Below are 22,725 nucleotides of genomic sequence, written 5' to 3'. Positions count from 1 at the left end.
ATATCACTGGTAGACCATTTCATGCAATCCTGCCAATTGATCGATAGTCTTACCGAAAATGACACTTGTTCCTGAAGTAGATGAGATGTACTCATGAGAACAGCGTGAAGGCACCAAGTCGCACAGTCGGCTATGGGAGAGTGACAAGACAGAGCGTTCACGAGTTTGATGGTACAATCCAGATCTCGGTGTTGGGGACTTCGTGAACAATTAGCTATTTCTCCTTGCTGGATGTAGCTTCTACTTCATCCGGGTCGGTTGTGTGGATGACTAGGACTAGATAACCGACAAGACGCAAGTTGGTTGTTGAGAACATGGTTCATCCGGAAAGAAGAACAAGCAGTTGCCTGTCTCAACACAGCGTATCCGCGGATGCGGATTCCTCTCAACATCTCAACGATTGGCTGGCATGAGCCACTCTGGGTTGGGCAGATTGAACTCCGCTCCTTCAAGCAACTGAAATAAGGTGCGCCATTCTCGGTCTCCCAGTAATGGCATTTCGCTAAAGCAGTCGCGTTGAGGGGCAAAGACCGGAAAAATTGGAAAGTCAAATAAGGGTGTGCTCCCTTGCGCCGCTGTCATGGTAGATACCATTCAAGAACATAACAGAGAGGAAAGGGTGGCGGCGTTGGAGTTCTGGTTTATCTTTCGAGTACCGACCACTCATTGTGCAGCCAGAGGCACAAAGCTGGAAAGATTGAAAATCCAAAGAAGGGTGGCTTCTTGCACGTTGCATGACCACCGGGGATACAGCGAAATGAGGGTGTTGCTGAAGAAGAAGCAGCAGAAGCAGCAACGGAAGCGGAAGGCAGAAGACGAAGAAAAAACGACGACGGTGGTTGACGGTGGTTAAAAGAAGGTGAAGAGGTCGCAGACCGAACTGCTCAGAGGCCAATAGACGGATAGGACCCGGTGCGATTTCCTCCATGGAAGGGGAGTGTGACAGATGGTCCTCACACACTGTCTAGTATTGGTGAAGCCTAGACCAGAGTGGAGGGAGTACGTGGTGTATCTGTCGTTGAGCCGAGAGACCGGCTGGTTGGTGGAGTGTTGACGAGGGAAGGATCGAGGTTGATGGTGACAGCTTTAAATAGTTGATCAAGGCGTGATGGACGATAATGTTTGCTATGGCCAAGGTGGCAAATAACAAAGAGCGGCAGGTCTATTGTGGTTGCTATGCTCTGTGGAAATCGAGGGATGGCCTGTTGGTGGGGTGTTGACGAGGGAAGGATCGAGATTGATGGTGACAGCTTTAAATAGTTGACCAAAACGCGATGGATGGCAATGTTTGCTATGACCAAGATGGCAAATAACAAACATGGCAACTATATTTGTGGGTGCTATGCTCTGTGGAAATCGAGGGAGACAGTGGAACTGTATAGAATCAGATCAAGAATGACATAGTCCTCGCACCAGAGGTGCCTTATGGCCAATGATGCTATATGTACTTAGTTCAATTGCCCACTGGAAGGTGTACATGGTCTATGTTACAGTGTCTACATTGGGGAACTATTCTCCGTTTATCGAAGAGCTCGATTCACAGCCTGTAACTGAAAATGAAAAGGGTAAAGCACGCACAATGCAATTTAGTAAGGGAATTCGCCCTCTGCTCCCTTCACAAGTCCCCGCTCCCGCTGCAATCGATTCTGCTCGTCTAGATACGGCATCAATATCTTCTCCCAGCTAGACTTTCCTTTATAGTAAGAGACAGTCTCATCCCAGTTCTGAATAGCCTCCAACAACCGACCAGGGATATAGGGCTCCTGAGCCAATTTTGTCATTGGCTCGAAATACGTGCGAATGGTGAACAAGATTGCCCCCGAGCGTGGCAGCCGACGTAGTGTTTGTCTTTCCGAGCGGAAGTGGATCTCGTCGATGGTGAGGTCTTTTCCGTTGGCGGTGGCCCATGCTGGTGATTAATGCAGTTAGCATCTGTTCAATGCATAGAGGGAGGGAACTGGAAACGAACAGGCAACTTCTGTTCCTTGTTGATCGCCCATACGGTGGGACCAGTGAAGTCCGTCGTCCAGTTGGATAAAGAACTATTATATTTGTTAGGACGATATGCCTTCGATCAATGAGACAGGACGCAAATTGACCATACATTATTTCTCTCCACTGGCTTATCCGGGGTAAGCTTGAGCATGAACTTGTTCATGGCCTTTTGTAACTTGGCCGCATAATGGGGAACGCCGGCCTCGAAGTGAAGCGTATCTAAGGACATGCGGAATTTCTCCCTGAGACGCCAGAAACCGGGGAGACAAACAGCGGCCGCGTCGAGGTGGTATTCTCCGTCTGCATTGCGTTAGATATTACACCTTTCAAATTCTCAAGCGAAGATACCATACCGTCATTTTTTATCATAAGCACTAGATCATCCTGAACTAGCAGAGCTGATGTCGCGAGAGCCTCGTCGGGGGTTGCTATAGCTGAGAGTTAGCTGAGAGCCTTCTTGCAGCAGTGATCAGATTCAGCATTTGAGCATACCTGCTGGAAATGCAAATGCCTCTCCAGTGAGGCTATTGTGCACTTTCCCTTCTTCTAATCGAAAGGTCTTGGGATAGCGATGTGTCAGATGACGGACCAATTCCTCATTGAGCTCAAAGCAAGCATCTTTTGTGACTGCATTATCAACATATTTGATGTGTTCTTTGAAATCCTTTTTCAATTCTGCCGCTTTTATATCGTGGTATCGAAGAAAGTAGGAATCCATTTCGATCCAGTTGTCCCAGTGGAGTTTGCGAATTCCCATCGTAATGAAGTTGGGACCATGTCGGAATGGGCGATACAATTTGGGAGTGTTTGAAGTCGGGTCATCGGGATGAGGGCTGGGAAGTGGTTTGATGAATGGTTGTTTCTCCGGTTGTCGTATTTGAGAAGTACTGGATTTACGGTGAATTGGCCATTTCACTATTAGCCATGTGAGGACGGACATGAGTAGCCCTAGGAAGGGAAGGGTACTTGATGGAAGGATGAGATTGGTGGGAAGCATCGTTTCGTCCAATGTTGAAGTTTGTTGATGGTGGCACTTGTAGTCTAGCTGATGGAGAGCAGATGCTCTTAAATAAGGTACAGAATGTATACACACATGTTGTACACATTAGGTTAGCACTCTAGAGTATATTGAACCCGCTAAACCCCTTCAGGCAAATATTTTGGCCATAAACGACCTGACCAGGCAGTTTAAGTGTCCATCTGTTTAGGGTATAGTGCGTTCCGATAAGAGTCTCACATTGTGGGGTCCATCCCTCCTTGTACCGTGGATGGGGCTGTATTTAACGCCCTCTCATTGGATGCACCTTCCCCGCAATCCGGAAACTCGTATCTCGCTCTTTCCACCTGGGCACTCCTTGACCTTCCCAATGCGGTAAACCATTGGAGATGCCGTCATATGCTCGGTTCACCGGTGTGGGGTTAAAAAAACATCCACGGCTGGTCTTGTCCCGTACCAATCGTAGCCGGCAAGATTATCGAACATTTAGCTTGTAAACGGCGGACCTGTGAATTACCTTTTCGAATTAGATTTGCCTTTTTCAGGTTTAATGTCAGAATACGCCGTCATGTAACCTCCCTTGGATGCCCTTAGCTTTCTCTCACCGCAATCTGGCATAGATGTTATACCATAACATTGTACATCTCATCTAATCTATCTAGCATCTAGTCACTGGTGATCATAACAAGCTGTCTCGGTTTGGGTTATGCCGAGCCATGAAGTCCCCAACAGGTGAGGAAGTTCAATCCCGTTTAGCCCGTTTCTCCAGCAGAAGTTTGCCCGACGGCGTGTCATCGCTGAATCCGGCAGCACGGGTGAATATTCGCTCACCCCTAAGCCAAGTCTCCCGCACAACACCCCTCAGTTTCTGGCCTTGGTAAGGCGACATCTTATTCCGGAACAGCATGGTAGATGGCTCGACAACCCACTCTGCGGTGTCGTCGAAGACGCAAATATCCGCGTCCATTCCAACGGCCAGGTCACCCTTCTGCTTCTCCAAACCCACCTGGGCGGCGGTATTCATGCAGCAGAGCCGGACGATATCCTGGAGGGCACGTTTCGTATTCTCGCCCTCCGGCGCAAAGGTCAGATTATTCCTGCGGCTGAATTCGGTCCACAGGATCGGGAGGCCCATACCGACGGAAGAGACACCACCCCAGGCTGTGAGGAAGCTGCCGTTGTGGGATGGAGCATCCGTCTGGGGAGGGATGTGCGGCGGGAGGAGCTTGAGATCCGGCGTGCAGGGCGAATGGTCCGAGACGACGGTCTGAATCACGCCGTCGTCGGGGTATCGCGCTAGTTCGGCCCACAGGGCATCCTGATTCTCTTGGGAGCGGATGGGCGGGCTACATTTGTAGCGGGTGTCACCATTGCGAATCTGCTCGGCGGCCAAGGAGAGATAATGGAAGCAAGTCTCTGCAGTGACGTGCACGCCTTGTGCGCGGGCTTCGCGTAACATCGGAATGGCCTCCATGGCGGAAAGGTGGACGATGTGCAGGGCTAGTTCGGGCGCCAGATGGGCCAGGGACAAGACCTCTGCAATGGCATTAGTCTCATAGGTTGACGGGCGGGATTGCAGGTAAGTGAAATAGTCGTCCACAGGTCCGGTTGGTGAGAGGGGTTCCTCATGAGGTTCCTTTTCCGCGTGGAACATGAGCGTCGTGGGCTCGTCGGCCAATTCAGCCATGGCCTTCTTGATGTCTTCCGTATTGACAGCGGGGAATTCATCAATCTAGAAGGATATTAGCGCTGCAGCATCACAGAGTACACTTAGGTTGGTATTTACCCCACTATCGATTAGGAATCCTTTAAACCCACGGACGCCTTCATCCACAAGGGCTTTAAGTTCATGAGAATTGCCGGGAATGACACCACCAAAAAAGCCGACGTCTACCCAGCATTTGCCCTGGGCTGCTGCCACTTTTTCTTTTAGGTTCGCAACTGTCGTGGTGGGTGGGATGGCATTTAGGGGCATATCCACAACGGTGGTGACCCCACCAAAAGCGGCGGCTTGGGTGCCGGTGTAAAAGCCCTCCCATTCTGTGCGGCCCGGTTCATTGAGGTGAACATGAGTGTCGATCAACCCCGGGAGGATGACATTAGGGGAATGGTCGGTATACGGGATCCCCTCGGGGAAGTCGGTAGCGGGGAGAACGGAATCATAGACGGCGATGATCTTTCCAGTCACGCGAGAAATTATAATCGTAGCAGGGGTCAACTGGCCTGAGACAACGGCACGAGACGAAGCCAATACGGTGATTAAGGAGGAGGAGGAGTTTGTCGCCTCGGTCAACAGTTGGCCAGATATGCTTGATATCCAACAGAAGGAAGTCAGAATGTATATAAATAACCGCCCACTGAATAGAATCATATCTTCGGATTTTGACAGATCAAGAGGAGCCTCTAAATGTGCTTGCTGTATTCAGAATATCTTCTATTTAGGTATGGCTACAGGGGCTTGATGACAGCTATTTATGCATAGCGCTAAGCCGGATATACTGAACAAGCCCTAAAAAAATATAAGATTCTTGTCAAGCCAAAAAAAAGTCTAGTATGTAGATCGCAATAGCCGAAGTTTCCCCATTAGCGAGGGATTATCTAGAAGGTCTGAAGTCTCGACATATTCAGAATTGGTTGTCCCTCTGCTAAAGCTATATGTATATCTCTTTCTCTCTCTTCAGGCATCTCCGATTCTCTCTCACTTCCACACAGCAAAACCCCCATATACCATGCTACCCATGAACCCATTTCTATAAGTCAATGACATGCCAAGAATTGTTACTTTTACACCGTCTCCATCTCTCGACATGTTGATATCATCCTTTCAATATGGCGAACGAATGATGGATAGCATAAGCTGCACGACTACCACTAATGCTAGGCGCCTAGAAAGCCCCATTTCTTGGCTAGGCTCCTAAATTCAGGAGATTTCTTCACGATCTCCTTACGAGGATTTTAATTATATCCTATACTAGACCGCTCTAGACCAGCCTATAGTATACTACCCAGCGATAAATAATAGGAACGCGTTTTCTAGCGCCTCTATAAGGTACATATGTACCTAGGTAGGTCCAATATGATTACGAAGTGATACGCGACAGTGTTAAGGGTTGGTAGATAATGGCGGATTATACAACTACATAATAAGGAATCTGAGGATAGAATCTCGGACTCTAGTGACGTTCTTCACTGAGGTAAATAAGGGTGGCGCTAGGTGAGGGTAAAATAGTGATCGACGGTGGGCGCCGGCTCGCTCTCTAAAGTTACGGGTGGAAAGACGTCCCGGAAGTGGTCATTCCCGGGGTCATTTTCACAGACCCTTTCAAGGTCATATTCTAGTGGTAATCCAGATGTTGCTTACGTTTAGAGAGTGAGATGCAGCGATAACGAACCAGCTTGTTCCCTCGAGCGCCCATTTCGAATGACACTCTCCCCACCACCCAAATAGTTCCCAAGGAAAATATGCCTTGTTCGCCTATCTAGGTCAGACAATTGTATACGCCTATACTATGCTATTCTAGCTAATGCTAACAACGATATACAGTGGATAGCGCGACTATAGATACAATCTTTATCCCGGAATAGGGAAAATAGGGATAGCTCGGAAAAAGCGGAAAATATTATAAAACTCAAGCACACCAATATCCCTATCCCGCGGAGTGAATGCCCAATTTACATTGATAGACTGCCTTAAGGGCAACGCTAGAATAGATCAAGAGAGTATTGATCAGTATAACCAAAAGGAAGTAAGAGGAAGAAAAAAAAAGAAAGGGCCCGAGCCCGGGATTGAACCGGGGACCTCGCGCAATATTGCTTTGGGTGAACCCCTGGAGAGTTGGTTAGTAAATTGTAAGAGATTTGATCCGATTAGGAAGTCTTACTAAGCGCGAATCATACTGAAGAATTGTTAGTGGATGCACTTATTGACCGTGGAGCTGAAGAGCTTCTTACCCACTAGACCACCCGGGCACTTGTTGGATAGCAGTGTTAGAAGTATATATATGTAATTTCTCATGAATATGCCAAAATAGACATCAAAAAAGTAAAAAAAAAGCACGGTGGATGAACTCCATTTAAAGTTAAGAGCGCTCAGCCTCTTCTAGAGGCCCTTTGAAATCTGTACCCTAGTTAGTCTTCATCTTGGAGTCAGGGGGAGGCGAACTCAATCTTACATCTCCGCCCATAGAACATATACCAGCCCATACTTAAAGCAACACAACCCACGAACACAACCGACGCATAGGTCATCGTTTCACTAGTGACAGGAAGCGTGACAGGCATGCTGAACAGAACAACCTGGAAAGAAATCCATAATAGCGCAAGGATATTCGCCGTCTTACCAATGAGGGGATTCAGCTTCCAGCGCGACTGACTAATTTCCACGCGGCGATCAACAAACAGACTGATAGCGACGGGAATCGCATACGCCACAGCCAACGCGATCACGCCCACCGACGCAAAAGCCGTGAATGCACTACTGCTTCCGAGGTAAGTGAGTCCTAGTAGCATCTCAACAGCCGTAACCAAGCACAGCGCTGCCAGTGGGCTGTCCCTGACAGTGGATGACCAGAGGTGCGAGAATGGGATTGCATTGTCGCGCGAGAAGGCCCAGGTACATCTCCCGGCGGTGGTTGTGATGCTGATGGAACAGAAAAGCGCGACGAATAGAACAAGGATCATGAGGACGATTGAGGCTGCGGGTGAGCCTGTCACTACATGGATAATATATGGCAGTGCTTGGCCGTATGGCGCGGTAATGATGTCCGCTAGCGGTGGAAGGGTGAAGCAAATTGGCACAGTGAATACTAGCGCTGCGGCACCGGCTACCACAGGTACCAGGCTGATAGCTGTGGGGATTTGGATTTCCGGGTCTGTACATTCTTCTGCCATGGAGGTCACCATTCCTAGTGCGGAGAATGCATAGGCTGGAGGGAGGAGACCGATGAAAAAGGTGAAATGCTCCTCCCAGCCGGAATAGCTGGGATCATACCCAACGAAGCCTGTATAGGCATCGTGACGACCGGTCTTTGCAAGGACGAGGAGGGTTATGGCGAGTGTGGTACATGTGACGACCGAAAACGCTGCGGAGAGAGTGTCGATGAGAGGAAGGAGGTGGTCGGCGAAGAAGCATATCATGAACACCACTAGACAGATGGCGTAGAAGATGAGAAGTAGTTGCCAGTCAGAGGCTGTCCAGGCAGGATAGAAGATAGACACAGTTGCGACAATGAGAGAAGCAATTCCGAAGTTTACGGAAAGCGATATTGTCCAGTTCCCGATGAGCCAGATCCAGCCTGTGACAAACGAGACCAGCTTTCTACTCCCGCTGGTCTTCAAGAGCCGAAATGACCAGTGGTAGATACCAGATGAGGTCGGGTATCTCGAGGCGAGTTCTGAAAGAGATAGGGCAACGCAGGTATCCAGTGCCAGCACTACCAGAAGTCCAATGAAGAGTGAGAGTTGGCCGCCGCCATACACGGCGTTGATGAGGGCGCTGCCGACACCATAGGGAATAGAGGCAATTGACAAGGACATGAATAGCATGCTTGACAGCTTGCGCGTGCGGCGCAGCTGAGGCTTGTACCCCAATTGGTATAGCTGTTCATCCTGATATGTGCCGAGCCCATGGGTTTCGACTTTGTCGCACGAGTCTATGCTCAGGTCTTGTTTCTCCATGCTTTTCTCCATTAGTTACCCCGATTGGGAATAGAAAAGACACTGATGGGGTTGTAGATTTATTGCGTGGGTATGTAGCATTGGTCTTTATACTGTTTCCCCACTGCATGTACTTGGAGAAGAAGCTTTGTTCTAGTCCAGCAAGGGAAATCATTTGGGCCATTTGTCTTTTTGCCACGGCCTATGAAGAAGCCATTAGATAGGGGTCATATATCTACGGCCATACGATTTACTCCAGGGCTGTTATCATGGTTCCGGTGGCCAAGCCTGGGACTACTACACTTACGGTTAGACGATTGCGGGGTACGACCTGGTCCATGGCAATCGTCCGGCTGGGCTTATCGGTACCATTTGCCCGTGTCGAGCGGGTCGAAGGAATTGGCGTAGATGTTGCCCAAAAACTTTCCTAATTGGGTTTAAGTCGATGTTGTGAAGTCGATTTGTTTCGCATCTGTCAGATATCAGATTACAGCTCCACCCCTCTTTGAATTCGGATCCATTCTTTGATTTATTTCAGGGGCAAATACGGTTACAATTATCATTGAACGTCAAGATGCATTGTAAGGTGGAAGGTTTCATTGCGAGTTATATACACGAGTTCATCACATGGTAAAGCCCGCTAGAAGACAACCAGCTAGTAAGGGCAATGGGCCTCAACCTCAATTTCAATCACCATTCCCTCAATCCCAAGCTTTCCAATCTCCACACAAGTCCAAATGGGTCGGTGACCAGGAAGAAATTTCTTGAAATTGCCGGTGACCATATCGAATGTCTGGTCCACATTGATATGATAGCTGCGCACTGCGTAAACATTTTCCCACGACAGACGCGAGTCGACACTCTTCAGGGCCTTTTCAACGTTCTGGAAAGCGACAGCTACTTGTTGCTCGACATCAGGGTGGACATTGCCACTCTCGTCCCAGCCACCTTGGCCAGAGGTTTTGATAGTGTTTCCGATGCGGACGGCTTGCGAGTAGTGGAAGGATTCCGAGTTTGCCTCGGTGCCGGCGTAGTTGTAGAATTGCATGTTTGATTTATTGGTGGATTTGGATGATGGATGCGATCGGTAGACGAAGGAGATACAGAGGAGATAGGGAGTTTAATTGGCGTCCAAAGGGAATGGAAATAGTTAAAACTATTTAAACGGGCATTTATGGCATGCCCCTTGGAGAATGTACAGAAGAATGAGCCATTTCAAATATGGGAATTATTCTGCCCATGCCTTTAAAACTACTTAAAAAGGAATATCTACGTAATCTTCTATCAATTGTGGATGTTGGAGAGAATAGCCAAGATTTCGGCCTTTGAATTGACCCTAGGCAGGCTGGATGGGTTTCTTACTTGCCTTAGGGGGAATATTTTTCGACAACTTGCACGGCGATGACCTCAACGGGAAAGTATTTGGGCCAAATGATCTTTGAAATGTTAAATGACCTCCATCCTCGGCGACTACAGAATCGCGCGTCCCCTCATCTATGGTACTCCGCATTTCCCGAATAGGCAAAAAGATAGGCCACGACCAAACCGCTTTTTGCTTGGCTCCTCTTTGGAAGACATTGCTCTTTCAAAAAAAAAAAAAAAAATGAGATAAATATTCGGATTGTTTGCGAACAGTATGATATAAAGCCTTCAAGAATAGGATTTGCAAATCTTAGAAACTTCAATCTACACTTCACAATGGCTCAACCTATCCAATTGACTGCTCCTAACAAGACCTCTTATTTACAACCTACCGGTGGGTAATCACTTGCTCAGCAGCTTAATTCCAGTCACTGACAGTTTGAAATAAAGACTGTTCATCAACAATGAGTTCGTTCCTTCTACCTCCGGCCAGACCCTTTCAACTGTCGACCCGTACGATGAATCTGTGATCGCCAGCGTCTCGTCCGCCGGCCCAGAGGACATCGACCTTGCCGTAGCCTCTGCTCGAAATGCCTTCAAGTCGGAGGAATGGCAATCCTTGACCGGGTATGACCGAGGCCTTCTATTGTCCCGCCTTGCGGACCTTTGCGACCGCGACAAGCACATTCTCGCCACAATCGATGCATGGGATAACGGCAAGCCATATGAACAGGCATTGGGAGAGGACCTTGCCGAAGTGATTTCTGTCTTCCGTTACTACGGAGGCTGGGCAGACAAAATTCACGGTCAGACCATCCCGACTAGCGAGGCCAAGTTGGCCTACACTAGACACGAGCCTATCGGAGTGTGCGGGCAGATCATTCCTTGGAACTATCCTGCTATGGTATGTCACAGAAAAGCACCCCTTGACTCAAGCCGTTCAGGCAATGCTAATGCCAAGTAGATGGCAGCGTGGAAACTTGGACCTGCTCTCGCATGTGGCAATACCGTTGTCATCAAAGCTGCGGAACAAACCCCGCTCTCAATCTTATATCTGGCTTCTTTAATTAAGGAAGCCGGCTTCCCCGCTGGAGTGGTAAACGTTGTCAATGGCCCCGGTGCCACTGCCGGCGCCGCTATAGCATTGCACCCGGGCGTGGATAAGATCGCCTTTACTGGCAGCACCAACACCGGAAAAGCCATTATGAAGGCGGCTGCCTCAAACTTGAAGGCAATTACCCTCGAGACAGGTGGCAAGAGCCCCTTGCTCGTCTTCGAGGATGCCAACCTCGACCAAGCAGTGAAGTGGTCGCACGTCGGCATCATGAGCAACATGGGCCAGATTTGCACATCCACCTCGCGCATCTATGTGCAGGAGAGCATCTACGAGGCTTTCGTCGAGAAATTCAAGCAGTACACTATTGAGAACTCTATCGTTGGCAGCCAATTCGATCCCCAAGTGAACCACGGACCTCAGGTGTCCGCTGCACAGAAAAGTCGCATTCTGGGGTATCTCGAGACCGCCAAGCGGGAAGGCGCACAGCTTGTTCTTGGAGATGACCAGCCTTCCCCAGATGCCAAGGGTTATTTCGTCAAGCCCATTATCTTCAAGGATACCAATCGCGATATGACTCCCGTGCGGGAGGAGGTCTTTGGCCCCTTTGTCGTGATCCAGTCTTTCAAGGACCAGAAGGATGCGGTTGATAAGGCTAACGATACCGAGTATGGACTCGGTGCCGCCCTATTCACGGAGAACATTACCCGCGCTCATAATGTTGCGGCTGCTATTCAGGCTGGCATGGTTTGGGTATGTACTTGCAGATATAATTGTTATGAATATGCTGACCCCTCGATAGATTAACAGCTCGCAAGACTCCCACTTTGCTATTCCATTCGGTGGATACAAGCAGAGTGGTATTGGGAGAGAACTGGGTGAATATGCCCTTTCAGCCTACACTCAAGTGAAGGCGGTCCATGGTCAGTATCTTTCTCATGATCTTGGGGATGCGACCGGTACTGACACTGTTTTAGTGAACTTGGGCACTTGGCTTTGAACATACAAAGAAAGTCCGAATAGTACATACATGTATTTGATAGATAAATAAGGCCGAAAAATGAATCGATTACCTCAAATAGTAAATGTTGCCACTTGTATACCTTAGTACCTTGTACCTTGTGAATCCCGTGACTCAGCCGGCGGGGAACCTCGGCTCAGGCGGAAAGGCCTTGAACCCCACGACCTCTCGGGGGGTTATCCGGGGAAATGCATTAGTTATCTTTACCTTTCCTTTACTTCTCTCCGAATTCATATTTTGCATTAAACACTCTACTCCCCTTTAACCCTTCACATTCCCACCATGTCGTTCCTCGGTGGCGCAGAATGCTCTACCGCGGGGAACCCGCTCTCACAATTCACGAAGCACGTCCAGGATGATAAATCACTACAGCGCGACCGGCTGGTAGGCCGGGGTCCGGGCATGCAAGAAAGCATGCGCTCACACAGCATGATGGGCGGACAGGACCAGGTGAGCGACACTCCCCGCAGTGGAAAACAGCAACGGAAAACTAATCTCGGTGTTGGGAAACTCCTTATCAGATGATGGACGATTTCATGCAACAACCAGGCCAACAGCTAAATGGACCCTCGCCACAACCATTCGCAATGGAGCACATGCGCCGCGAGCTGGATAACTTCCAGACGGCGCCTGCCCGCACAGGGTCACCCGGGTGGGCAAAGGAGTTCGACTCCGGCGAGCAGGCGCGCATGGAAGCCGCGTTCCCCGGCCAGATGAACAACGCACCTGGGTTTAATCCTGCCGAGTTCGCCCGCTTCCAACAGCAGAACCGTATGGGTATGCCGCAGACGTCGAGCCCTGCTGCTGCGAACGCCTCGCCTATGATGGCGGGGTACCAGCGACCGATGGCTATGGGCGGTGGTTATATGGGTGGTATGGGTGGTATGGGAATGATGCAGCCTATGATGGGTGGACATATGGGGATGCAGCAGGGACCTATGGAGGGGCAGACACAGGATAAGGGTAAAGGGCGGATGGTGGAGCTTGACGATGAGAACTGGGAGGCGCAGTTTGCCGAGATGGAGACTGCGACGGTCGGCAACGAGGCTAAGACGGATGAAGAGGCTAATGCGGCCATGGAGGCGGAACTGAATGATTTGGACAGGTCAGTGCCCTCCAATGACGCGTTTGAGTCGGTATGGCAGCGAGTCCAGACTGAGACCGCGACGAGCAGGAAAATTGCCGAGGAAGATAACTTTGAAGTCACCGATAACGTGCATGTCGGTGATCTCGGTGACTGGGATGGCTTTGATAGTCTCAACTCTCGCTTCCGGGATCCCCAGCTCGGCGACTATATGTTCGAGGAGGATAATGTCTACCAGGCTGTGGGCAATCCGTTCGAGGAGGGAATGAAGATCATGCGCGAGGGTGGTAATCTATCGTTGGCAGCGCTGGCTTTCGAGGCTGCGGTTCAAAAAGACCCGCAGCATGTGCACGCTTGGACGATGCTGGGCTCTGCGCAGGCGCAGAACGAAAAGGAATTGCCCGCTATCCGTGCATTGGAACAAGCCCTGAAGGTCGACCCCGGGAATCTAGATGCATTGATGGGATTGGCTGTGTCGTACACAAACGAGGGTTACGATTCAACCGCCTACCGCACACTCGAGCGTTGGCTGTCTAACAAGTACCCAACAATCATCGACCCGAAGGAAGTATCCGGTGACGCAGACCTCGGCTTCACAGACCGACAACTCCTCCACGACCGCGTAACAGAACTATTCATCCAAGCCGCCCAGCTCTCCCCCTCAGGAGCTCAGATGGACCCCGATGTACAAGTCGGGTTGGGCGTCCTTTTCTACTGCGCCGAGGAATACGAGAAGGCCGTGGACTGTTTCTCCGCAGCCCTAGCCTCCACCGAGTCCGGCAGTACCAACCAACAAGAGCAGCTCCACCTCCTCTGGAACCGACTCGGCGCAACCCTCGCCAACTCCGGCCGCTCCGAAGAAGCCATCGAAGCCTACGAGCAAGCTCTTAACATCAACCCCAATTTCGTGCGTGCCCGCTACAACCTGGGCGTGTCCTGTATCAACATCGGCTGCTACCCAGAAGCCGCACAGCACCTGCTGGGCGCGCTATCCATGCACCGTGTTGTAGAGCAGGAGGGCCGCGAGCGTGCACGCGAGATCATCAATGACGGTGTGCATCCAGATGGCTTGGACGACGAGCGACTCGAGCGCATGCTGCACATCAGCCAGAATCAAAGCACGAATCTGTATGACACGCTGCGCCGTGTCTTCAGCCAGATGGGTCGTCGTGACCTGGCTGACCAGGTTGTCGCCGGTATGGACGTGAACATCTTCCGCAAGGAGTTCGAATTCTAGGTTATTGTTGATCTGTTGGCTGCGTACATTGAAAGGTATGGGGCATATCTTGAAGGATTTTCGGCTGAAAAGGCCTGGCTGCATTGTATCTACTTTCTCTTACGATTTGATGGCTGCTTAGATGGGATCTACAAGCCATAGAGGAAAAAGCACTTCCTCATATACATGTTTCATGAATGCAGTACTCACTACCTCGATCTTGCCCCAGTATGTAGGTAGTCTCTCGCCTTATGGATGAAACGGAGTCGGATTCATCAACTCATCAACGACCTTCCCAACCGCCAGAGCCTTTTCCTCTCCAAACCGACCCCCAACAATCTGCACGCAGATAGGCATCCCATGTACAAGATCGGCATCATCTAACAAGCAAGATCAGCATTAACCAACCAGTCCGAAAGCAATAAACAAAGAACACAACCACTCACACTGTGAATAGTTAAAAACATCCGACTCATTCCTAGTGCAATGTCCCTCCCATTCTGGATTACACCCGCTACCAGGAGAATCAAGACCACGATCCGCCCTCGCAACAGGAACAGTAACACCCGCGTAGTCCAGCAGATTCCACATAGCCGTATAGCCCAGCCACTGCTTGCTCCTCACCCACGTCTTAGGCTTGTAGCCAACCCACGGGAGGACGGGCATGAGGAGGGCGTCTATTTCCGATGAAACCCATTGCTTCAGGACGGCGGTTTGGAGGGTGAGTTTTGTTCTTTCGAACTAGTTCGGTAATGTTAGAATGACAGATGGAATTTTGATTTACTTTCGAGATATTGGGAGAATGAAATGAGGTTTTATAAACGTTATTGTCGTGAATGATATCTTCTCTTACCTGCTCTCGCTCCTCATGTGAAAGATGATCGGTCTCTTTGCCGACAACCATGCCTTCAATCAAGGGCTCATCAACTATCTTACAGAGAGAGCGACAGTGCTGACCGCCATCGGCGAGAATGCCTTTTGTCCAGAGATTGGTGATGGCGATGTGGAGGGAGGTATCCCATTCGATTACTTTGGTAGGTTAGTATGTCACCTGTTCGACCGGAGGGAAGGAGAGGTGTAAACTCAAAAAGAAGGAGGGGGTATATATACCTTCGTGGCCAGCGGCTCGCAGTGCATCGACCGTCTCGCGCATCGCCCTCGCAACAGGCGGCTGCGGCTTGACGACGCCGTCATCGAATACAACACCAAGTCTCAACTTACGATTTGCCGGTGGGATCGCGAGCTCCTTTCGCCAGGGGATGGGAACCACGTTTGGATCTACATTCCATGGACTGGACGCAAGGAGACTCTCCATGAAGTACTCTGTCGTAGCGAGAGACGTGGCCATTGGACCGGCAACAGGTGGGATAAGGTAGTGCTGGTGTGAGCTACCGGAACATATCAGCACTGACCAAGTAAGAAGAATGAATGACTCACAAGGAGCAGTCCCACGGTACTCGCCCCGTCGTCGGACATATAGAGTACAGACCCTGTAGATTAGAAGGGACTCGGATAGAGCCACCGATGTCAGTCCCGATTCCCAAGACGCTTCCCCGAGAACCAAGAAGGGCGCCTTCGCCACCGGAGCTACCGCCTGAGATCAGGGCGTGGTTGAAGGCGTTTACGGATTGGCCGAAAACATGGTTGTACGAGTCGGACATCTAATCGGGCGGTTTGGTGAGTGGTGTCTCGACAAACGCATATGGAAGACAAAGCAGAGAGCTAACCATTAGAGATTGTGGCACGTTGGTCTTGACATAGAGCACTGCACCCATCGACTCGAGTAGCTGCACGATTGAACTGTTGGATTTGGCGGGTTTATTGGTCAGGCCCACCCAACCTATCCATATATCAGCAATGATCCAACACGACGTTGAAATGAGAGACAGAAAAAAGAAAACCAAGAGAACGAACCGACAGTCGTATCGAAACCCTCAACATCAAAGCGATCCTTCACAGAAACCGGAATCCCATGCAAAGGCCCGACAACCTCACCGGTACGCATCAGATAATTATCAAGTTTCCTCGCACGCTGAAGAGCCTTATCGAAAAAGATCTCCGTCAAACACTTAGTAACCTGCTGTGCGATAGCAGCGCGTTTACAAAACGCCGTTGTCAACGCCTCACTCGTCACACGCCCAGACTTGACCAGCTCGACGAGGTCGCGGATATCTGCTTTCTCGGCCCATGATAACTCGTCGGCGGAGAGGATGCAGCTTGCGCGGATAGTGTCTATGCTTGATGCTGGTGGGTTTGCGAAAAGCGGTGCTGGGAGGTGCCAAGCTGAGGGGATCAGGGTTAGCTGGGTGGCGCGCTTTTCGAGGACGCGGTTATTCCAGGGTGGTGTTTTGTGCTCTTGGGGTTGTTCTTGTGGGGGTGTTTCGATGGTCATGGTGGATAGAGTTGCTCAGAAGAGAAGAGTATTGAATGGTAGATGTTGGTCTCGGGTAGAGCTTTGTTCTGGGGATGTAAATTGGCCGAGGTGTCAACTTGACGCTTATATCCCCCTCATTCGGTAATGTTGCCGTGAGGGGGCGGAGGAAAATCAGGGTTCATATTTGATAGGGACATTCGAAGTTGATTATACGTGAGGGTCAATCAGGTTGCTCGTTCTGTGCGTACCCATATACGATTACTGCAGTCAGCCCTGGATATAGTAGGAGAGTCCCTTTTGAGTTTGGAATCTTGCGAGAATGTGACTACCACTATGCAGAAGCTAACGGCATACAATTTATCAGCTTTCTCGAGTAGTTCATTGCCATTGTCAGGCTAAGAAACGATAGCATAGAGGCCGCTTTCGGTATAGAGACAGGATCCTCCAAAATTCCGATAACTGGGCACCCATCTCAACACTCTTCAGATTCCAAAGTCGGCAACAAATAGCAGGCGCAGGGCCATTGCTCTAGCTAGAACCGCTCGGAGCGTACATATTGATTGAGTCAAATGGCTGGATCGTCTTGTTACTGCATCCGCCTGTTACCTTGATACCATCAAAACGATCGTCAATCCACTGAAGGAAAGCGGGTGCCGAAGCGGGAATCACTGGGTCATGGTCGATTCCAGGATAGGTTTGTATGTGAACATCGTTCCCCGATTGACAACTAGCATGGTATGCTTTCTCGACCACTCGGGCAAGCACCGAACCGTCAGAAAGCCCCTGCGCAATAAAGATAGGCTGGGGACTTTTGCTTTCGCCCCTGGCGGTTATGGCTTGCATTTTCTCAAGGGCCAAGTGAAGGCTTGGGTCTGAGATGTTGACAAAATCGGTAATATCAAGGTCCGCAACTAACGACATCATTGAGTCGTAGCATGCCTGAGAAAGTGTCGCAAGTTCAAGACGTTTCCGGAATTTAGGCTGTAGCCATGTTTGCGGGTCGTTGGGGAGAATGCTTCGCAACCCAAGGACCAAAAATCCAGCTTCCCCAAGAAAACTACGCGCAGAAGCAGGATCGGATGAAGACGAAGCCTGGATAGCAGCGAGGACCATGTCTTGGAGTCGGACCCCAGGTGCCAGAGCAACTGTACCGAGGTACCTTCCCAGCGACAGAGGGTCATCATGCAACAGAGAGCTCTCCGCAAGAGTCCAAGCTGCACCACCTCCCTGGGAGTGGCCGACACTCATCCACTCATCCGTGAGCGCGTCACCGAACAGCTTTCGTGCTGCAGCAATAGAGTAGTACAAGTCATGAGCTTGTGCCGGTGAAGCTTGCCATTGATGGGCAGTGTAGTTGTTCCCGAGCCCGGCATAGTCTGTTGCAATGACCGCATATCCACGCGAAACCAAGAAGGCCCAGCTACTATACTCATACAGACTTGGCATAGCTGAAGGTGCACAACCTTGAAACACACCGGATGTTCCGTGACCATAGGCGATTGCAGGGTATACATGGCCGTTCAACCTGCTGGCGTACGGGAAAGCAATGAAACCGGTAACTGGAATCTCCTCGCCATCAAGATCCTTTGACACATATTGGAATCTGTAGGCAGTAGTTCCCTTTGGGATATCGTGGAGGAGAGTAGCATTGACTGGCTCTAATTTGAGAGCATCGCCGGGCTTCGAGCTGGAAAAGTTATGGGCGGTCTCGTAGAAAGTTGTGTCATAAATTGCACCGTAGGAAGCGGCATCCACAGATTGACCTTCCTGAAAATTCTTGTAGCAGGCTGAGTCACAACCATATTTGCTAGCAATACTTTCCGAAACATTCAAGTTTGCGACTTGTATGGCTTGGATGGAGGGCACCAAAGCCAATAACAGAGCATAGAATTTGAATGACATGACCAGGAGGAATGACTGAGACCTTGATCAAATAGATTTGTGAGCGTTTTGGAAGAAAAAGAATTCAAGGCCTGAGGGTTCCTCCGACTGCCTCTTTATAGAGACCTGAGAGGATACTTAACTATCATAGTAAGATGCTAATAGGAATATCAGTCTTGCAAATAATCTCATCATTTCTCCTATATCATGGCTTCGCAGCCATGATGGAAACACCGTTATGGTAACATATGCGAGTGGAAGCTGATGTCTCGGGGTGATATTCGGAATGAATACTGCGAAAGTGGACCCACTAGTGGTACTGTTCCATGGTTCACAAAAAGCATGTTTCACGGCCTGTTTCACACTAGGCCACATTAGGACACGACACTGCGAAAGTGGATCCTAATGCTGATCCCAAGGTCTTCGCGTCTCATCTTCTCCGCAAAATACTATCTTCCGTTATTCACTCAACAAGAACCCGGCCCAGGTGGAAAAACAAATCCTTGTGACTAATTACCCATTGATGTCTATGTAAAATCCCCAACTCCTCCACACTACGTATGAGACAAAGGCTCCGGCAAGATGCCGTGCGGGCCTAGGGACAGGCGTCGCCTCGGTTACCGATGCGAACGTTGTCGAAGAGATCACATCAAGGTCTGAATTGTCTTCCTATAGCTGCCTAAAATATACTGATCATGTCATTTAGTGCGATGGAGGAAGGCCATGTACTATCTGCAAGCAGAAGGGAATCCCTTGCAATTCAACATTTGTGCCAATGGCCGAATTTCACATGATCCAAAGCCACAAAGCAGCTGGTTGGGCTATGGGCAGGAGTCCTCTTGTCAGCACATCGGAACATTACCGGCGTGTCTTCTTCTTTGCGGTGGGCTCGTCTCCAGTTTTGACCACGGTGTTCGCCGCGAATTGTTTGATCCCCCTTTTACATGATAATATGCTCCTGCAAGACACTGTGTCCTTACTGGGGGGATATTATGCCTCGCAGAATCCGCAGCTACTGTCAGTATCACAAACGGACAAGAGAAGGTTGTCTCGCTCGCTACAAAGTCTGCGAAACTTGGTTGCAACAGAATTTCAATCAACGGCAAATACCGATTATTGCCCTTCAGTGGTTCTGATATGCGCCCTGCTGCTGAGCTTTGTTGAGGTAAGCTATTCCCAGCACTCAATCCTGCGTGTCGCCCACGGCTGATAAACCGAATAGCTACTGGTGGACCCTTCTGGGCTGCTATGGGACTCCTGGGTTCGTCAGCTTTACGCTTTTGATAGACAGCACCGAGAAATAACTAGCTCACTCAGCCCGCTTGGGAGGTCAATGAGCAGACTTGCCCGAATTCTGAACGCTATGAGAGCCATCTGTCATTCACAAGACCCAAACGCCGACGTCTCTAGTCAATTACCTCACCTTGGATCCAGGAAGCTCTTCCTTACCCAGGAAAGGGTTATATTGGCACAGTGCCAGGACACGCTCCTTGATTGCCTGGCTCAAGACCTCGAGATGTGGGCTCAGTTACAATGGTGGGCCATTGAATGGAAAACACTGACTAGCCTGTCCAGGCTGCAACAAAGTGTCGATGAAACATACACGACTAAAAGCAATTTTGGTGGCATCAATATAACTTGCATTGCCTCCCAGTTTCAACGCGATATGATTGCTTGTGTGCTTTGGTATTCACAGCAGGAATTAGGGACATTTGGAAGCGCCATGCTTACTATCTACCAATCTGCGACAATCGAGATCTCACAGATCTTCTCAGATCCATGCTGGCTGTCTCTAGGGTGTGGATTGCCACTTATGCCACTTCAACTGAGTTACGAGCAAGCAGGCTCTGCATTGGATCATGCTGAAAGCTCTCTCCAGCATCTCCATCTGGAGGCTATAATTTATGCCCCTGTTCTGTACGCAATTGGAATGGAGATGGCACACAAGCCGGACAGATGTCGGATATTGAAGTTTATTAGTGATGTTGAGAGAAAGGGGTTTTCGGTCACAAACCAAATTCTTTTGGCTATCGAAAATGACTGGCACTAGAGAATGACATCTTAGACAATGGCCCAAGATGATGAAGCCTCCGTGTTAGTCCACTCGAAAAGCAATTGATGAAGTGGAATGCAGCTACCTGATACTCAACGTTTTCATTACATTGCCTTGGTAGCCTGATATGGCTCAAAGCAGAATCGCGGTCACATTCTATTTCATGCTCCCGCGTCCGATTACTTCCAGCTTCTTTAAGGTTGTACCACGACTCTCCCGGTGTTCATCTACCATTGCAATTTTTGCTAAGCTAGAAAGATTCCAAAAGAAACGGTAATTGGGGTTACTATAAAGCAGAAGCCGACCAAGTCCAGAATTGTGGCCCGATAATTACGCAGAAGTTTCGATTTTCAATCGGCTGCAAGTGGTTGTCGTGTACGAACCAAACAAATTGACTATAATCCTTAATCACATGGGTGCTGGCCTAATCGCTAGGTAATGATAGTGAAAATCCTTCCAGGATCGATGGCTAACCAAAACTTCAAGCCGCCATGAAAAACTCCCAGGTCGCATCGGGAGCCAGAGAACTGCCAACACCCAGGGGCGCACCGACGTGTCCTCCATCATAAGCTATGAATGAAACTGGCTTGGAGCATCCTTGGAAGTCCGATCGAACAAAGCCACCACTGCCAGACGCAGGCTTGCCGATGTTTGTCGGCTGGCACTTGTTGTTCCCAACAAACTTATTCGCCAGAGTGACTCCCCCGTCAATTGGCAGGACTTGGTCGTCAATCCCATGAATACCCAGATAAGCGATGGGGTCGTAGCCTCCCTCACATCCACTAATCAAACCACCGCTCAAGACACTCACGGCCTTGAACTCCTTTGCCCGCGAGCAAGCAAGGGCATAACTCATCCCACCGCCCCAGCTGAAGCCCGTAGCGAAGCGAGAGCTCGAATCCACACAGAGGTCACCCTCGACTTGCTGGATGATGGCGTCGATGAGAGCCACGTCTTCCCCATTGGTGTTGGCCCAGCCAGCGTTCTTGCCATCGGGAGATACCAGGATTGCGCTGCCCTGTGCTCGGCTTTCGAGACCGTACCAGGGTTGAATGCTGTCGCCGTTGGCGACAGAGTTCATGTTTCCGCCTCGCCAATGGAGGCCGAAGACAAGGTGATGGGGTTTGTTTGAGTCGTAGTTGTCGGGGACTTTCAGGATGTACTGGCGTCCATTGATAGTGTGGACGCCATTGGTGAGGGTGGGTTGTTTGCCGCAGCCCGAAGATGCCGCGGCATCTGCTGAGGATAGAAGCCCGAGGGCTAGCAGGACAGGGAGGATCATCATCTTCAGGTAACAAGGAAACAATATATCACAGATGGATTCTTTCCGATCAAGTGGAAGTTTGGAAAGTTGCCTCAATACTCAGGATTGATATTTGAAAAGTGATGGTGAGGTGAACGGCCATCTCTAGGACTTTATATATCCTGCCCTTGGAGTTTGATGATTAAGCTGCAAACACGACATCAGGATCGTCGAAATTCGAGCTATTCCACGACCCGTGCCTAGTTTGACACGGCAACAACAGTGTTTCGACGATCCGGGTGAATACTGTATAGCAACCGGCAATACCCGTCACAGGTTGATATTCTATGGAGTGAAGGAGTAGCCAAGACGTGGGATTTGTTTAGCTCGTTTCTTCAATCGGAGAATTGCTAAAATGGGATGTAGGTAGTGTAGTATTCTGGGTCCAAATCCCGAAGGGTCACTGCCCTCCTTTGATGTATGGGCATATCTAATTGGAGCAGATGTAGCCAAGCATCCGACCAAGCGTTTTGGATAAACAGCCCTAGGTAAGCCCCCTCAGACCCTTGTTTCTATAAGCGAATAGATACTCCTGTTCAGGCTAAATTCTGGAACATTTTGTAACAGCCTGAGGGACCGCAAAGCCTAGATGACCGCGCCAAGACCTTCTATTTCTCTCTCACCAATCATGTCGCTCCCCTACCTCGTGAAGGAGGGTTATCCACTCACATGCCAAGCCTCTATCGGCAAGTGGGACTGTCGTTGCTACCGAAGTTTATGTCTCCAACAG

General features: G+C 49.8%; 11 protein-coding genes across 11 annotated transcripts; 3 read left to right on the top strand and 8 right to left on the bottom strand.

Annotated features, from left to right (window-relative positions):
* Positions 1 to 547: 547 nt before the first annotated feature.
* Positions 548 to 928, bottom strand: N7489_003105 (uncharacterized protein; the record flags this gene model as incomplete). The annotated part of the gene is made up of 1 exon (XM_056708860.1): positions 548 to 928. One exon carries the CDS (start codon positions 926 to 928, stop codon positions 548 to 550), a length of 381 nt encoding a protein of 126 aa, XP_056573162.1.
* Positions 929 to 1,586: 658 nt separating this feature from the next.
* On the bottom strand, positions 1,587 to 2,992 carry N7489_003104 (heme-dependent oxidative N-demethylase family protein; the record flags this gene model as incomplete). Its single annotated transcript, XM_056708859.1, has 5 exons — positions 1,587 to 1,909; positions 1,970 to 2,042; positions 2,105 to 2,295; positions 2,349 to 2,423; positions 2,488 to 2,992. The coding sequence occupies 5 exons, from the start codon at positions 2,990 to 2,992 to the stop codon at positions 1,587 to 1,589; spliced, it is 1,167 nt and encodes a 388-aa protein (XP_056573161.1).
* A 742-nt stretch (positions 2,993 to 3,734) lies between these two features.
* N7489_003103 (uncharacterized protein) lies at positions 3,735 to 5,363 on the bottom strand (the record flags this gene model as incomplete). Its single annotated transcript, XM_056708858.1, has 2 exons — positions 3,735 to 4,724; positions 4,779 to 5,363. 2 exons carry the CDS (start codon positions 5,361 to 5,363, stop codon positions 3,735 to 3,737), a joined length of 1,575 nt encoding a protein of 524 aa, XP_056573160.1.
* Positions 5,364 to 7,138: 1,775 nt separating this feature from the next.
* Positions 7,139 to 8,680, bottom strand: N7489_003102 (uncharacterized protein; the record flags this gene model as incomplete). The annotated part of the gene is made up of 1 exon (XM_056708857.1): positions 7,139 to 8,680. The coding sequence occupies one exon, from the start codon at positions 8,678 to 8,680 to the stop codon at positions 7,139 to 7,141; it is 1,542 nt and encodes a 513-aa protein (XP_056573159.1).
* Positions 8,681 to 9,302: 622 nt separating this feature from the next.
* N7489_003101 (uncharacterized protein) lies at positions 9,303 to 9,695 on the bottom strand (the record flags this gene model as incomplete). The annotated part of the gene is made up of 1 exon (XM_056708856.1): positions 9,303 to 9,695. The coding sequence occupies one exon, from the start codon at positions 9,693 to 9,695 to the stop codon at positions 9,303 to 9,305; it is 393 nt and encodes a 130-aa protein (XP_056573158.1).
* Positions 9,696 to 10,345: 650 nt separating this feature from the next.
* Positions 10,346 to 12,063, top strand: N7489_003100 (Aldehyde/histidinol dehydrogenase; the record flags this gene model as incomplete). The annotated part of the gene is made up of 5 exons (XM_056708855.1): positions 10,346 to 10,407; positions 10,460 to 10,913; positions 10,974 to 11,816; positions 11,866 to 11,986; positions 12,041 to 12,063. The coding sequence occupies 5 exons, from the start codon at positions 10,346 to 10,348 to the stop codon at positions 12,061 to 12,063; spliced, it is 1,503 nt and encodes a 500-aa protein (XP_056573157.1).
* Positions 12,064 to 12,366: 303 nt separating this feature from the next.
* Positions 12,367 to 14,405, top strand: N7489_003099 (tetratricopeptide repeat protein; the record flags this gene model as incomplete). The annotated part of the gene is made up of 2 exons (XM_056708854.1): positions 12,367 to 12,534; positions 12,606 to 14,405. 2 exons carry the CDS (start codon positions 12,367 to 12,369, stop codon positions 14,403 to 14,405), a joined length of 1,968 nt encoding a protein of 655 aa, XP_056573156.1.
* Positions 14,406 to 14,633: 228 nt separating this feature from the next.
* On the bottom strand, positions 14,634 to 16,776 carry N7489_003098 (uncharacterized protein; the record flags this gene model as incomplete). Its single annotated transcript, XM_056708853.1, has 7 exons — positions 14,634 to 14,764; positions 14,831 to 15,125; positions 15,238 to 15,413; positions 15,495 to 15,772; positions 15,822 to 16,045; positions 16,112 to 16,224; positions 16,299 to 16,776. 7 exons carry the CDS (start codon positions 16,774 to 16,776, stop codon positions 14,634 to 14,636), a joined length of 1,695 nt encoding a protein of 564 aa, XP_056573155.1.
* A 510-nt stretch (positions 16,777 to 17,286) lies between these two features.
* On the bottom strand, positions 17,287 to 18,660 carry N7489_003097 (uncharacterized protein; the record flags this gene model as incomplete). Its single annotated transcript, XM_056708852.1, has 1 exon — positions 17,287 to 18,660. The coding sequence occupies one exon, from the start codon at positions 18,658 to 18,660 to the stop codon at positions 17,287 to 17,289; it is 1,374 nt and encodes a 457-aa protein (XP_056573154.1).
* Positions 18,661 to 19,414: 754 nt separating this feature from the next.
* On the top strand, positions 19,415 to 20,689 carry N7489_003096 (uncharacterized protein; the record flags this gene model as incomplete). Its single annotated transcript, XM_056708851.1, has 2 exons — positions 19,415 to 19,804; positions 19,862 to 20,689. 2 exons carry the CDS (start codon positions 19,415 to 19,417, stop codon positions 20,687 to 20,689), a joined length of 1,218 nt encoding a protein of 405 aa, XP_056573153.1.
* A 484-nt stretch (positions 20,690 to 21,173) lies between these two features.
* Positions 21,174 to 21,977, bottom strand: N7489_003095 (CE1 family esterase; the record flags this gene model as incomplete). Its single annotated transcript, XM_056708850.1, has 1 exon — positions 21,174 to 21,977. One exon carries the CDS (start codon positions 21,975 to 21,977, stop codon positions 21,174 to 21,176), a length of 804 nt encoding a protein of 267 aa, XP_056573152.1.
* Between the last annotated feature and the right edge of the window lie 748 nt (positions 21,978 to 22,725).

Source organism: Penicillium chrysogenum (assembly GCF_028827035.1).
Source record: "Penicillium chrysogenum strain IBT 35668 chromosome Unknown utg000001l_segment0_segment0, whole genome shotgun sequence".
NCBI lineage: Eukaryota > Fungi > Ascomycota > Eurotiomycetes > Eurotiales > Aspergillaceae > Penicillium > Penicillium chrysogenum.
The sequence above is the reverse complement of the archived record's forward strand: the minus strand, read 5'-3'. Positions and strand labels throughout refer to the sequence as shown.